At 37.2% G+C, this 16414-nt stretch overlaps 1 protein-coding gene across 1 annotated transcript in view; it reads left to right on the forward strand.

The window, feature by feature from the left end:
• LOC133530168 (sodium-dependent noradrenaline transporter-like) overlaps nt 1–16414 on the forward strand; it is a 78012-nt gene that overhangs the window by 54761 nt on the left and 6837 nt on the right. Inside the window, exons 8-16 of the mRNA XM_061868027.1 lie at nt 1217–1339; nt 2421–2552; nt 6378–6440; nt 8086–8263; nt 9187–9320; nt 10236–10375; nt 11741–11844; nt 12883–13007; nt 15963–16075. Of these exons, the coding sequence (XP_061724011.1) occupies nt 1217–1339; nt 2421–2552; nt 6378–6440; nt 8086–8263; nt 9187–9320; nt 10236–10375; nt 11741–11844; nt 12883–13007; nt 15963–16075 (1112 nt within the window). The remainder of the gene's footprint in view (nt 1–1216; nt 1340–2420; nt 2553–6377; nt 6441–8085; nt 8264–9186; nt 9321–10235; nt 10376–11740; nt 11845–12882; nt 13008–15962; nt 16076–16414) is intronic.

Consider the following 16414-nt stretch of genomic DNA (forward strand, 5'->3'; position numbering starts at 1 on the left):
GAGGTTGATAAATGATAAGTGATAATTGTTTATGAAAATCAAAAATACTATTTGAAATCATCCTATAAGTGGTTTGACGTCATCCGCACTTTTTGTGCGACCCCTGGCAATCACGTACCGCCGCGCTCCCATGAATGAAAATACTAAACGGGCGCGGGGCGCGGAGTGCGAGGCGGGAGTCGCGCTTTATGTCTTTTTAGGGTTCCGTAGCCAAATGGCATAAAACGGAACCCTTATAGTTTCGCCATGTCCGTCTGTCTGTCTGTCTGTCTGTCTGTCTGTCTGTCTGTCTGTCTGTCTGTCTGTCTGTCTGTCTGTCTGTCTGTCTGTCTGTCTGTCTGTCTGTCTGTCTGTCTGTCTGTCTGTCTGTCCGAGGCTTTGCTCCGTGGTCGTTAGTGCTAGAAAGCTGAATTTTGGCATGGATATATAAATCAATAAAGCCGACAAAGTCGTACAATAAAATCTAAAAATTTAATTTTTTTTTAGGGTACCTCCTCTACACGTAAAGTGGGGGTGAATTTTTTTTTTCGCTTCAACCCTAGAGTGTGGGGTATCGTTGGAAAGGTCTTTCAAAACTAATAGGGGTTTTCAAGAAACATTTTTTGATAAAGTGAATATATTCGGAGATAATCGCTCCGAAAGAAAAAAAAAATGTGTCCCCCCCCCTCTAACTTTTGAACCATAGGTCCAAAAAATATGAAAAAAATCGTGGAAGTAGAGCTTAAGAAAGACATTAAATGAAAACTATAGCGGACATGATCAGTTTAGCTGTTTTTGAGTTATCGCAAAAAGTTTTCCCTTCATAGTAAAAAGACTTACTTTAATTAGGTACTGATTATGCAAATTTGCCTATTTGTTTAACTCGGGTGAAAGGTACCATTTACAACACTTTAAGCTCCAGTTTAGCTTATTGTGACGGAAGAGTAACTACGGAACCCTACACTGAGCGTGGCCCGACATGCTCTTGGCCGGTTATTTGTTGATATACTTACCAATTTTCATTAATTATTTAAGTTTTATAGTACAAAAAGTATTATTTTAGATGACTCGTAGAAAAAGTATTGTATACAATAGTGATATAATCAAGCTTTTCAATCTCGTACCTTACTTAGGCAACTTAGTAAGCTTCGTTGCCTAAACACGGTTACTCGACTGAAAAGCTCTCTATTATATAACGATTGTATAAAATACTATTATCTCTACTATGGTTTGTCAGAACCGGACGACGGACGAGAAACGTGGGGGACGGGGGCGGATTTCCTGCTCTCTATCATCGGATTCGCAGTTGACCTCGCCAACGTGTGGCGATTCCCTTACCTCTGCTACAGAAACGGTGGTGGTAAGTACATTATTTATTAGTGTGTGGAACGTGGAACGACTGTTTGGGGACCTCATCGTTATACATATACAAGGTCACAGTTATTATTAAACCCTTTTTTTAGTCGGTTATAGCCTCTGCTGGACGAGGCCTCTCCCCGTGATCTCCACAGCTCCCGTTGTTGTGCCATTCTACATATATTTCTGGCCAGTTACTGATGAAGGTGTCTAAGTCATCCCGCCATCTCCGTCTGGGCCTGCAACGTCCGCGCTTAACTTGAGGTTGCGGCATCCACTTGGTGGCTATACTAGCGCACCTATCCGAATGCATGCGGCAGACGTGACCCGCCCAGTCCCACTTCAGCTTGGCGGTCTTCGCTCCTACGTCAGCTATGCGTGTTTTGGAGCGCAATGTAATGTTTCGGATGCGATACGTCCTTGTGACACCTAGAATGCTGCGCTCCATTGCTCGCTGGAAAACCTTCAATTTGATATCCTGGTCTGTATGGACCTTTTTAAATTAAGGACATGGTACGGGAAAACGTAAGTTGAAATCCAAATCAGGCATTCTTCATACGGGAAATATATGACTCGTGAAGCACTGGCAGTAAGTTTCGGATAGCCGCTGCCGCACCAAATGTGGTAACCTAATTGCAGACATAGATAGATTCCATAAATGTTCAGTTCCGTTCAGAGAACATTTAAAATTGTTTGCAATTTTCATTATTTACAGTTGCAAAATAGTACATTACGATACAAGTGTGAAATATAGGAAATCCGCAACGAGTGGGGATAAATTAAAACACTACCGAAGGGATTGTTTTAAATCGACACGAGTTGCAAATTACCTATTCGCACATGTATCGTACAACGTTTTACAGCACATAGGGCACTTTAAATTATGGACATAGTTACGTAATGTGCTAATTCGCACTAGGGCAGTAATGTAGCACCATATGTAAAAAAAAAAATTATAAGTAGGACATTATTACACAAATTGACTGTTAAACATATACACTGTAAAATACACTACCACATGTACACACACTGTGTGTATATTGTGTATACATATGTATGTACTGTAAGATATTATTTTATTTCAGGAGCCTTCTTAATACCCTACACACTAATGCTGGTCTTCGGCGCCGTTCCCTTGTTCTACATGGAGCTGATACTGGGCCAGTACAACCGGCAAGGACCGATCACGCTGTGGAAAATATGTCCATTGTTTAAAGGTATGTATCATAAACACCCGTATAATGTAGGTACATGGCACCAATAATGAGACGTAAACTACAAATCCTGTAGAATAAGTACCTGTTTATAGTCTGTCAAAACTATTTTGTCAGTAGACACTTCCAACCCCTCTGGTGTTGCAGGTGTCCATGGGCGGCGGTAACGCTTACCATCAGGTGATCCGTCTGCTCATTTGCCTCCTCTACCATAAAAATAAATAAAAGAAAAAGGCGCGAAATTCCCTGTTTTTGTATGGGATGATAGCCTTTCGCGCCTACATTTTTTAAATTTGCCGCTTTTTTCTACTGACGGAAATGGCCTGAGAGACTACAATATCAGTTTACCTTAAAAAAGAGTTATAAAGATGTTTAAGTTTGACGTTTATTTAATTTCTGTTTCTTTTAAAATGGCGCCATACGGTCCATGACTAGAGAAAGATAACATAAGTAGTTTTTAATTTGTTAATTGTTTAAACCAATTGCAGTATCTTCATCAAACACGCCAAAAAACATAAAAGACGAATAACGGTCCGATTCAAAGAATGATTAGACACGTTTAAGATCTTGGAAAGATCATTAAAAGATCGATAACTAAACGACATGTCAACATTGACGTTTATTTCGATTCCGCTGTGATCCCAATAAGATCTATCTACGATATTTCTGACGTCAAAGTGACAGTGGTTGCCCGAATCGAGCTGCTTTTGTCAATTATACGACATACAAACGAAATATAAATGACTAAACTTATCTAAACCAAAACTTATCGTTTCTCATTCTTCGAATCAGCTCGTAAGACATTCAACCCTTAATGCGAAAAGCTAAGCGGTAGATATTTTACAGGTATCAGTGAAATATTAAAATATTCAAGATTTCCTTTAAAAACGTCTCATGATTGGTGCCGTTACTATAAATATTGAGTATTTATTACTATAGAGAAGCCATACCAACCAATGAAATTGACGCAATCGCAACGTGCACCACGCGACCAAAACGTCGTAAGCGCCGTAAAAATTCATGGCGTTTACGCGTTTACTTCGCGAGATTCACGCTCCGCTTGTATGGTTTTTTTTGCAAAATGACAACAAATCAAATATTGTATATTTATTAGCAGGGGTCGGACAAAAAGTGCGGATGACGTCAAACCACTTATAGGATGATTTCAAATAGTATTTTTGATTTTCATAAACAATTATCACTTATCATTTATCAACCTCTTTATTAAACGATATCGCCACTTGAAATGAGTAAGTACGTTTTTGACTAACACATTGTCAATCAGATGAACAATAAATTGACTTCGTTATTGTTTAGCTATTGTATCTTCACGATTATATTTAGCTAAAATTTATATTTACTAATGTATAAGAAAACGCTCTAAAATGTCATCTTTACTCGAATATTGTGGCAATCCCACAGACTTGTTCTAACTAATTTCAAATAATTATACCTTATGGTAACAAGTTTCGTGAAATTTATTTTATTCACTACATCACCCTACCACCTGTATTATTAATTCCATGGATTTATTTACGATTATTTTGTTACTTCATTAATACTACTTTGTTACTACATGTCACACGGAAGTTTAAATACAAACTCAAACATCATCCTGTGTGCAAGATTACGTCATTTTTACGTCATCCGCACTTTTTGTCCGACCCCTGTTTATTAGTATATTAGGTATTGTTTTAATACTTATATAAGTAGTATGTGTGTTTGTATTTAATAGTCTCCACATTTAGCTCCTTGCACTACCTGTTGACTTTTGTATGAGTTCTAAATTTCCTGCTACCTAAAGGTTGTCTGGAAGAGATCGCTTTTTAGCGATAAGACCGCCTGTTATTACCTGGTACTATTTTCCTTTAAAATTCATTTGTAGTTTTACATGTATGTAAAATGTATAATTGTTGGTGCAATAAAGAATATTTACTTACTTACTTACTTAAATCATGGCGCAAAATACTGGTTCTCTATGCCGGTTCTATACGTAGTAATAATAGTTCAATGACTATAAATTTTAAACTATTATATTGTAAAATTCTTACTTGTATCTAGTTTTCTTTTTATATGACATCTTTTATTATTATATAATGTAGTATCCAGTGATATGTATATAAGCTACACGATACGGGTCTCTATTGTTTCCCATAAATTTTTAAGTCATAATTCATAATGTATTGTTTCTCTGCAATTTCGTTAGTCAAAATTTGAGGTTTCTTAGAAACGCGTAACTTTTCAGAATTGGTACGAAACAAACATAACTTATTAAGCTAACCTATCTATAGGATAACTTTACGAAAATCCTGAAAATATAAAGGTTTCAGAATTATGACTAATGATAATCTGACTATCATGTATTATGACTTTCAATAATTATGTCAAACAAAGGGCTCCAACACGATACAGGTACAGTTGAATATTAAATATTATAAACACCGAAACAGCCACACATAATCTCTTTTCAAATATTAAATTAGTTGTTATTAGTTGTTCCAGAATTCTTGGAAAGTTCTTTGACCAAATAACGAAAAGCATAAAATAATATTTCGTCAGACATTTACATAATACCATCTTTAACTTCTAGACCACTTTCTGAACTCTTATTAGAAAATGTCGTCCGCAGAGTCAATCTCTATAGTACTTTGACTAAGTTTAGCTTTGATAAACTGAAACTTAGAACGAAACTGCATTTTAATATCTATATAGTCACAGACGTAGCGATAATGTATATTAAGATACCGAAATATTTCTTATCCCTTTAACCGACAAGACTAAAGAAAAATTCAATTCAAGCCACATCGCCATTCTATAATCCTAAAAAAACAAAAAGATGATGTTACAGAGTAGTCTTTTTTGAGATCGTTGCCCTATAAAGTATAGTTAAGCACCACACACGACAACTAAGCCTACATACTCTGTAAATATAACTGGATCGTTTACCATAGTATTTTGGTAATAAAAATTACATCTTTTTCGGTTTTTAACTTTTGTGGTGAGGACATATTTCATTATTTACAATCATGGACACCCTACAACATCTAATTAGTAAATAAAAAACCTCTTTAACCGTTATGACAGCACTTTAATTATGAAGAAGTGAGATACGATTTTTCAAAAGTAACCAGACTCCGATGATATTCAATTTGACACTTGTCACGGATAAAGCAAAAGGTATCGGTATTTGACGGAAGTATTCGAATTGTAGGGTGTCCATGCATGTCGTAAATATTATTATCCCGTGTACTAAAAATAAATTTACGTTAATCTCAGTAATATACTGGTGCAAAACAGTTGCTCATAATTTACTGAATGCGCAGATCCTGCTCACTTCTTCTGAATCACCTGTATAATATAGCAAGGTATCTTAAGATGCCTAACTGATGCCTAGCAGAACTTAATTGTTTAAATAACGTTCAAGCAAGCTATAGCGACGTAAAAACAGCGAATTCGACCTAAATAAGTTAAATTTGTACGGAACCCTCGGTCGGCGAGTCCGACTTGCACTTGTCCGGTCCCAACTTTAACTTTTTAAGGTTTTGATCAGAGTCTGCCCTCACAAATATAGGTTAGTTTCATGGCATTTGCCCTTGATTAAAAAGTGTAAAAATTCAATATAATAACTGTAATTTTGCATTAGTCCCCTCTTAATCAAGGTATTTCAAAGCCTATACTAAATTTGAAAAGACTTTACTTTAAATTGATGTGACTCGGTGTTCAAAACCCCATCAATATAGCAAACTTGCTTCCCGGCTGAGACACTGTTTTGTGCTCCGAATAATATTGGATTAATGATAAACTGATTAAATTTTGCATATGTTTCAGGTGTAGGGTTTTGCGCGGTGATGGTGGCGTTCTACGTGTCCTTCTACTACAATGTGATTATCGGTAAATATTTAACTTGATTTAAGTCTATAATATAATGTGACTAAGATATCGTCGACTTTTGTTGAATACCTACATAACCACCCCTATTGCAATGTGAAGGGTTCCCTTAAAGTGCCTGACTATAAAGTGCCCGACGACCTTGTGTGAGTTGCAATGTGAAGGGACCCCTTAAAATGAAATTTTAGACAATGTCATAAACTGTTATAATAGTTATTACGCACTTACGCAGGTAATATTTTAAGCAACATGTCATGTAGTCACGGCTGTGCGTTCGGGCCCGACTGGCCCGAGGGACTCCAATTTTAATAGCTAGCGACTCCCAAATGAGAATTACGGGGATATTAAAATGGGAAAACATTGGCGACAAATTGGTGTGACTATACTTATATACAGACTACTGTTTATACGATATACTAGTAATATACCTATTACGGTATATCTATTAGGTAATAAAAGTTGAGGGCATTTTCCATAATAAACTGACTTATTGGGATTGCGATTAAAATTAGCCTAAGTGAAGATTCATTATACCTTAAAAAAGCGGCCAAGTGCGAGTCGGACTCGCCCATGAAGGGTTCCGTACCATTTATGACGTATTAAAAAAACTACTTACTAGATCTGGTTCAAACCAATTTTCGTTGGAAGTTTGCATGGTAATGTATATCATATATTTTTTTTAGATTTTTCATTCCGTTATTTTAGAAGTTAAAGGGGGGGGGGGGGACACTTTTTTTCACTTTGGAAGTGTCTCTCGCGCAAACTATTCAGTTTAAAAAAAAATTATATTAGAAACCTAAATATCATTTTTGAAGACCTATCCTTAGATACCCCACACGTATGGGTTTGACGAAAAAAAAATTCTTTTTTAATTTTTATGACGTATTAAAAAAAAACTACTTACTAGATCTCGTTCGAACCAATTTTCGGTGGAAGTTTGCATGGCAATGTATATCATATATTTTTTTTAGATTTTTCATTCTGTTATTTTAGAAGTTACGGGGGGGGGGGGGGGGGGGACACACTTTTTACCACTTTGGAAGTGTCTCTCGCGCAAACTATTCAGTTTAGAAAAAAATGATATTAGAAACCTCAATATCATTTTTAAAGACCTATCCATAGATACCCCACACGTATGGGTATGATGAAAAAAGATTTTTTGAGTTTCAGTTCTAAGTATGGGGAACCCCTAAAATTTATTGTTTTTTTTCTATTTTTGTGTAAACATCATAATGCGGTTCATAGAATACATCTACTTACCAAGTTTGAACAGTATAGCTTTTATAGTTTCGGAAAAAAGTGGCTGTGACAGACAGACGGACATGACGAATCTATAAGGGTTCCGTTTTTTGCCATTTGGCTACGGAACCCTAATAAAAAAGGATTAAACTCAAAATAACTTTAAATTATAAATATCCCTTAAATGCCTGCTGGTGAGCTTGCTGTATTGCCGAGCTGCATGTTGTATGGCAATGCTTATTCGTTGAGCAAAATACTGGTCATCTCTGGCTGGTCACTATTGTGATTAAGTATCTATAGGCCTCGTCGCTATGGCTATAGAGGCTATTATTTTGTCAACAAAGTAAAACGTAGTTTTCTTTATTTCGTTCGGTTTGCTTATTTAAAAAGAAATCTTTGTTTGTACCAGGCTGGGCGTTCTACTTCCTAGTATCCTCTGCGCGCTCCGAACTACCGTGGTTGCACTGTGACAATTCATGGAACACGGAACAATGCTGGGACGCAGCGCGACATAACACGACGAACAAGACAGAAGTTCCATATCAGGGGCCGCTCTCACACTTCACTCCGGCTTCTGAGTTCTTTCAGTTAGTTAAATGTTCCAAAGAATATTAATATTAAAGATATCACTGTAGTAAGTCCTGGAACAGAGGACAACGTTAGGACGTGGACAAAAGAAGACAAAAGTTCCATATCAGGGGCCGCTCTCACACTTCAATCCGGCTTCTGAGTTCTTTCAGTTAGTTAACTATTCCAAAGAATAACAACATTAAAGATATCACTGTAGTAAGTCCTGGAACAGAGGACAACGTTAGGACGCGGACAAAACAAGACAAAAGTTCCATATCAGGGACCGCTCTCACACTTCACTCCGGCTTCCGAGTTCTTACAGTACCTAAGTTTTTAACTGTTCCATACAATGCCATCGAGCGAAAAGTGAACTAAGAATTAAGACGCACTACGGCTTAGTTTGTAGCAATCCCTGATTTAAAATTCTGAACTTTTTTTTTAAAGTAGTCGGTACCTATGGTAAGACCTTGACATAACTGTGACACACGATCGATCATATCAACAACAAATCAACTTATTTTTTTTTAAATCTGAATACAGACGAGGTTTGGTACACTAATTTCAATAGGTACTCTTATAATAAGTATCCAACAGTTCCACGCAATGTCACTGTAGTTCCGCCGAAACTACTCACAGAACATGGAACAAAAAAGCAAATGTAATTTTTTTTTCTTTTAATTTAAAAATTGTTTTCTAGTTAGATACATAACATTCTTGTTTTGTACACATGTATAATGTTGTTGGGTAGTTTAGTGTTGTTTACCAATATCTCCGTTGACATTTTGCTGGGACATCCGTTTTCCGTCTTCCGTGACCAAAGCTAGCGCAACCTAGCTGAAACGTCGGACTAAAGGTATAATAATGACATTTCTTTGCGGTAGACTCATTAATGATATTAAAGTTAGCTAGAATTACAGGAAACTATTTTTTTTTATTTCAGTCGAGCCGTACTAGAGATGCAGTACTCCGAAGGCCTAAATGACCTGGGCTTCCCAAAATGGCAGCTCGCTCTATGTCTCGGCCTAGTCTACGTCACCCTGTACCTCTCGCTCTTCAAAGGTGTCAAGAGCTCTGGTAAGACTTTTGTGACTTTACTGACTAAATTTTCTATTAATATTTAACTTTGGCAATAAACTTTTGAAAGTGGAGCTGGCTTCGAAATGCAAGAAGAAGTAATTCATATTTCGTAGCTAATAATATACCAGTTACAATATGGATTATATTACTTCCTATAAATGGGGCCCATTTCTCTAACCATATTAATCCAATATTATTAGTGTGTTGTCATGAAAACCTATACGATTTAACAGTTTGTGGGCTGTCACTAATACCGTCCAAGAAATGGGCCCCTGGACGTAATTTAGGGAAAAGGATCTAGTGCACTAAAATCTGTCAATTTAATTTAAACTTTCTCTCCGTAAGAAAGGACATTATGTTTAAATAAAATGATAAATTTTACAGACTTCTTTTCGCTAAACTACGTCCAACTAGACATTTATGGATTGTGGAAAAGGTGTAAACTGTAAAGTCTGGAAAAACAACATGCCCTAGTTTGACAAGCGAAATAGGTGACGCTGTACTGCATCGTCTGTTTTGAGATCACTGGATTGTCAAATAACATTTTTCGACAACCAAAATAATAGCATTATGTGCGGAACGATACATCGGCAACTACATTAAGCTATCAAATTTAAAGCAAGAATATTATTAGTGACCGTGCGTAGTAGAGGATCTGCCATCTCGTGACCTGAATCGAAAGCGAAAACAATTCACGCTTCTAAGCAGGTGCTGCCCCCTACACATTTATTTCGCATAGTATGCTATGCCATCTAGTGGCTTAAATCTAAAAAAGAAAACTTGACATAATGCGTCGCGCCAATGAATAGGGGCTTCTGTGCTGCCGTCTACAGTTCATGCATGCTCCTCATAATGTATATTTGTCTTTACTAATATTTTTCCTTATATAATTACTAACCCCACTAACTGTAGGTAAAGTGGTATGGATGACAGCAACCATGCCTTATGTGGTGCTGTCCATACTGCTGGCGAGAGGTTTACTGCTCCCAGGGGCTACCCGAGGCATCGCCTACTACCTGCAACCGGAGTTGACGAGGTTGAAAGACACGCAGGTAGGATTATACTTATATATGTCTACCTAGTCAGTTACAGTGATTATTGACTCCCCCTTGCATAGTAGGTATAGGTAGATGCTTCTATGCAACTTTTATGATCACCGACTAGTAATTGTAGAAACAAAACAAAAAGAGATAGGATAGGCCTCAAGATTGCTACCTATCCATAGTTATTGACAACCGTATTATGATGTAAAAAGCGCTATTACGAGTTTTCAAACATTCTTTTGGCTGGACCCACGGTACCTTAAAACTTAAACGTGAAACATATTATGGCCGCGACGCCTACGCAACCTCATTGAGGAGCTGGGTTATAACCGCGAAAATCGAAGTTCGTCAATTGCGGGCATTTTTGTCTGTCACTCTAATTACGTTTTAGTGAGAGTAAAAGAGAAAGATCCCCGCAATATGCGAGTTTTGGTTTTCGCGGTAGGCCCCCAGGTCGCGGAACCGCTTAAACTTGATTGCGCCAATGACCTTCGATCTGAATCCCTTAGTTTTCTAATGTTTTATGTAATTTATCATATTAACAACAACGGCTTGAAGCAACATAGTATTCCATATTTAGTTGAAAGTTTATTGTCTATGAGATATTTTACCAAAGTTGAACTACCTATTTTAGGCCAAAAAACTGGTTTACTGGCCCTTTCTAGGGTTCCGTAGTCAACTAGGAACCCTTATAGTTTCGCCATGTCCGTCTGTCTGTCTGGCTGTTCGAGGCTTTGCTCCGTGGTCGTTAGTGCTAGAAAGCTGGAATTCGGCATGGATATATAAATCAATGAAGCCGACAAAGTCGTACAACAAAATCTAAAAATTTAATTTTTTTGAGGGTACCTCCCCTACCATTCTGTAACAGTTTAACAAAAAGGGATGGTTCTATATGTAGAACAATTAAGACTGAAAAAGATATAGTTTTGAACGTGAATTTTAGAGATTTATCTGTATTTGGAAAAGTTATCCGGAATATCAGATACTTTTGACGCGTTGTTTCATCCGCTACTTTTGATGCTGACTGTACCATTAAGTTAGCGGTACTCAAACTGGTTTTTTCTGGCACTCCAGGTGATCCCGGTATAGATATAAACATTGCCACCCGAACGGCACCTTTACCCTGGCCGCAGACGCAGGGAATTTTCATTCGGTTTCCGTACAGAATGACAGGTGTGAATGGGACGTCGCTCTACAAATTCATTGGGCTGTGTCATTTACACCTGTCTTTCCCTACGGAAAATTCCGTGCGTCTGCGGTCAGGGTTAAGCAAATTCATCTTCGATCCGGCCGGCTTGGGTAAAACCGTCTTTGTGGCCTTCATAAATAAAAGGTTGAGTATCGCTGAGTCAAGTATTTATGTGTTATTTCCAGGTGTGGGTGGACGCAGCAGTTCAGATCTTCTACTCGGTGGGAGCTGGGTTCGGAGTCCACTTGTCCTACGCCAGCTATAACACCTTTCACAACAACTGCTATAGGTATGCATTATAATTATACTATGTAAATAGGTGCACAACGTTTTATCTTTTCAAATAAAGACCCATACTGTGTTACTTCTGTTCTATTATTGAATTTAACGCTCATCACTAAACAACAAAAATACTTAACATATTCGCTGAGACATCGGGTCGATTCGGCCCCTGCATACATGCCTGATTGCGATTTTAACGAATTTCAGGTGTTCATTTCAAACTTCATACAGCTTTCAGACTGTTTCCGTAACCTGTCCGTATTTTTGTCAAAGTTTCTGTTTAATCTAATGATTTGGTCACGTGATAGAGGTACCTGACTTAGGGTCAACACATGTGTGGATACGACGTCGTATCGTGGGTATGTGTGTTGGCCCCGTGATAAAACGACGTAACGTTGCTCGCCGCTGCAACGTGAGACGACGTCGTATCGTGGGTATGTGTGTTGGCCCTTATACCAGCTTTTACCCAATAACTGAAAGAACATTATTAACTTATAGAAGTTTTAAATTTACCTCCGACGTTAAAGAAGGAGTTGGGGTGGTTAGAGTAGCGCTACCTCGTCATTTCACGTAAAATAGTTACAATGGTTATCGACTTGCGGAAAATGCCCAGAAGCACTAACTAAGTCCCGTTTCTATTAGTTAATAATGTGTAAAAATCGTGAAAGTTTAAATTAGTCTTTAACTAAAAGGACGTTAAAATGTACTGAGATGTCTGAGATTTTATTTATTTATTTATTTATTTATTTATTTTGACAAAAATACCTACATATCGCGGTTGAAAAGCCTTAAGCATTATTCCTAAGTCCTTCTCCGGTTGATTCACTAAAGCTAACGTGGATTTCATAAGAGAATTCAGAATGCTGTTATGAATCAACCTTTATTACCTAAACATTGAACTGAACTGACGAACGTTGTAAAGGATTTCAAACGTCGGGATTTATTTTAAATTCATTATACGCGATATAATCCGTTTAAAAAGTATTATTTCATGATTAACTATCACTAAAAAAAATCTCATTCTAAAATTCCTGTACCTTTTCAGAGACTGTCTGGTGACGACTTTAGTGAACTGCTTCACGTCGTTCTTCTCTGGGTTCGTCATCTTCACGTACCTCGGCTTCATGTCTCACAAGCAGGGCGTGCCCATATCCTCGGTGGCTACCGAAGGTTAGTAGTTGACCATTATAATCAGAGGTAATTATAATCTGTAACAAAACAGAATTCACCAAACAGATTCCAGTGCTATTAAAGAAAAGACGAGGAATTTCGTACATTAACCAGCCTGTTCCTGTCTCTATTGCATGCACATAATTATATTGCTGTCCCGCTCGCACAGTGTCATTAACCGCCAGAATCATGGGCGGGTACGTACGAAATTCCTTGTGCCAAGCGTCCTTTGTTTGTTTTAATTTTGGTTTTCATCAGCAATTACACTGCTGCTGCACACAACCGCTACAAATTGAAATAGATGGCGCTATACTGCCTCGTGCCCAGGAAATTGACATTCGTACGATCATTTGTACATTTTGCGAAGAATTGCACACATTTGAGGGACTGTTAATTAAATTGCTCATTTAAATATGAGTCTGCGTATTCGTACAATCGAATGCGAGTTGATACGACTGGAACAAGTAAAGGCGATGACTTAAATAATTCAAGTAACCAGGGATCGGAACCGGTTTTTTGCAAAAACATCGAAATACCTAACCATATATGTCGGTATATTTTATACTCTAAATGTAGGACTCAGTTGTCTTTTCAGATAACGACTTCGTATTATTAGATTGCCTAAGGTCACTGTGGGCAAGACCGTCTACAAGGCAAGTCCGTCAACACATTATAACTTTTGAATTAGAAAGCGTTTGCCGCTTTGGCGTCGAGTTTATAAGTCAGTTTTTCGCGCTAGTTCCCTCACTCTAAAACAGATGGCGCTGTGACAACGAATTTCAGAGCAATCCGCGTAAACAAGTCATTACGTGTATGGAACTCGAAGTGATAGTGCGACAGTCTCTGCAAATAAAATTGTTAAAAATAGTTTGTGCCAAGATTTTGCACCAGAAATTGACTACGTAAGTAATATAAGACCCGGCAATCTTTATTATGTGTTTAAATTATCAGATATTGGCTTAGTTTTGTAATTATACGTTCCATCATTCATCACATTAAAATTTTGCTAAGTTGGAAAGTCCGTCTACTATGCACCAGGCAAGTCCGTCATATGACTTTCCTTGAATCAGAGGTTACCAACTGTTAAATGGATATTATTTATTACGATTTTATAAGGTTACTACAGATATGCATCTTTACAACATTGCGCATGATGTTTGTGTTTTGTGTTTATTAACAATTTTAATCTCGAAACTACTAAAAAAATGTGTTCTTCATCCTCAGCACTATGTAACCGAAAATACAAATAAGAAAATACCTATTAAGTAAATAAATAAATAAATATTGGCCGCAAACTAAGCATAGCTTAGCTTTTACTATTGGTGCTAGGCGACGACATATACAAACTTATATAGATAAATACATAAAAAACAAACATGACTGGAGGAACAAATATCTGTGTAGATTATACAAACAAATGCCCCTACCGGGATTCGAACCCATGATCATCGCCTTCATATGTTATATTATTATACATATGACACATATTATTACCCTTTTTACTCCTCTTGAATTTTAGAATACGATTGTAGTCATATTTTCTTGACAGTTTTGAAGATTAAAATCATTGCAGCCATATCAGTTCGTACGTATTTTTTATTTCGGAACATTTATTGTACTTATCGTGGTTTAGGCGTTTTGCCTACACCGTGATCACGACACGCTGTACCGCGCGTGCCACGCCGCTATGTGACGTGGGTTCTTCGCCTTACTTATCCTGAAAATTTACGTATGTAGGGTACCTACTTGTGTTATGGAGGTTGATTTGTCAATAACTATTTGATTTAAACTTAAACGGTGTTTGTAGTTTAATTTTTTTTTTACAAGATCATATGGTACAGTACAGTAGATGTTATAAATTTACATTGTTGACCCCTAATATGTTCTGCCATATGGCATGTGAAAATGGTTTTCCCATGACATGACAAAGCCATGCATGTGGACACTAACTACTAAAACTAAAAATTATTACTATACTAAAATTGCTACTACTATGAGTTTATTTATGTAACCCTCTTTGATCTCCGTAAATTTAAAACGAGTAAATTTAAAATGACTATTGGTATTTTATTTGAGAAGTCCAAAAAATAAGTACGTATAATTATTTTCCAAAAAAGGTTTACCACCCCATTTTCGTAATACCTTTTAATAAGAAAAATTGTGTTTATATCGAATCTAAACCCTATATTAACAAGTTTAGAGTACACTTTTCATTGTCTTGTTTTATTCTTTGTAAGGATTCGAATACGAACAAATAAGCACCCATAGTATGGCTGATATCGTTACTAGACGGACTTACCTTAAACTACACGGGAAGTCCGTCTACTCGACGAATTTTTAAAAACACTATTGTTTTTGCTTAATTTATGATTAAAATGATCTGTCACTATAGCTTAACTATTATTTATGAAATTCTTCATCGTATGTGATTACAAGCGGTCACGTAAGTGAATAATTAACGGAGCTAGAATACTCCAATGTAAAAAATAAATAAAGTATGCCGGTCTTGCCCACAGTCACCTTAATTAGAAATGAAGTAATTAACAAAGAACGAAAAAATACCGTTTTCGTTGCCATACAAAAAATACCGGTTTCCGATCCCTGCAAGTAACGCGTGCTGCTTGGCTCTACGTGCTCCAACTACAAGCGCCATGTGCAAGTGCTTAATGTTATATCCCTTTAGGCGGAGAAGAAACCTATCTTAAGGGGTTTTTTTTTGGCAGATGTTCCAAAATTTCTACAGTAATGGGATACAAAATGGCAACAAGTTATTGAACAAAATGGCACATACAAGAAAGAAAGTGACGAACTCAGAAAGTGACGAATTTAAAAAGTGACGTCCTCAGAACGTGACCTAACTCGAAAATGTCCTCCTAAGAAAGTGACCTACTTCGCCTAAAGGACTATATCAGTATTCAATAGTCGGATTATTTAGGCCTTATTAATTTATTTCAGGTCCCGGACTAGTGTTCCAAGTGTACCCGGAGGCCGTGGCGACGCTGCCAGGAGCAAGTCTCTGGGCCATGCTGTTTTTCTTCATGCTCATCATGCTTGGCTTAGATTCAGGGGTAAGTTTGGATATATATTTAAAAAAACTCTCATCGTCTCATTTCTCTAACCGTTAAAGCTAAAGAAAAGACTTAAGTACCAGAAGGATTTTCTGTTGCTAACTTGCTATCTCTGTTGCACGTGCATTGTTATATTGCTGTCCTGCCCATGTTGCCGGCTGTCAATGTCACTGTGCGAACGAGACATCAATATAATTATACGCGTGCAAAAGAGATAGCAAAATGCGGGTCAATGTACAAAAATCCTTGTGGAAGCGTCTTTTATTTACTCACGTATATACCGTTATCTGTTGTGAGTATAGCGGAAACCGTACTTTAACTACAACACTTAAAAATGAT

Source organism: Cydia pomonella, chromosome 22, assembly GCF_033807575.1.
Source record: "Cydia pomonella isolate Wapato2018A chromosome 22, ilCydPomo1, whole genome shotgun sequence".
NCBI lineage: Eukaryota > Metazoa > Arthropoda > Insecta > Lepidoptera > Tortricidae > Cydia > Cydia pomonella.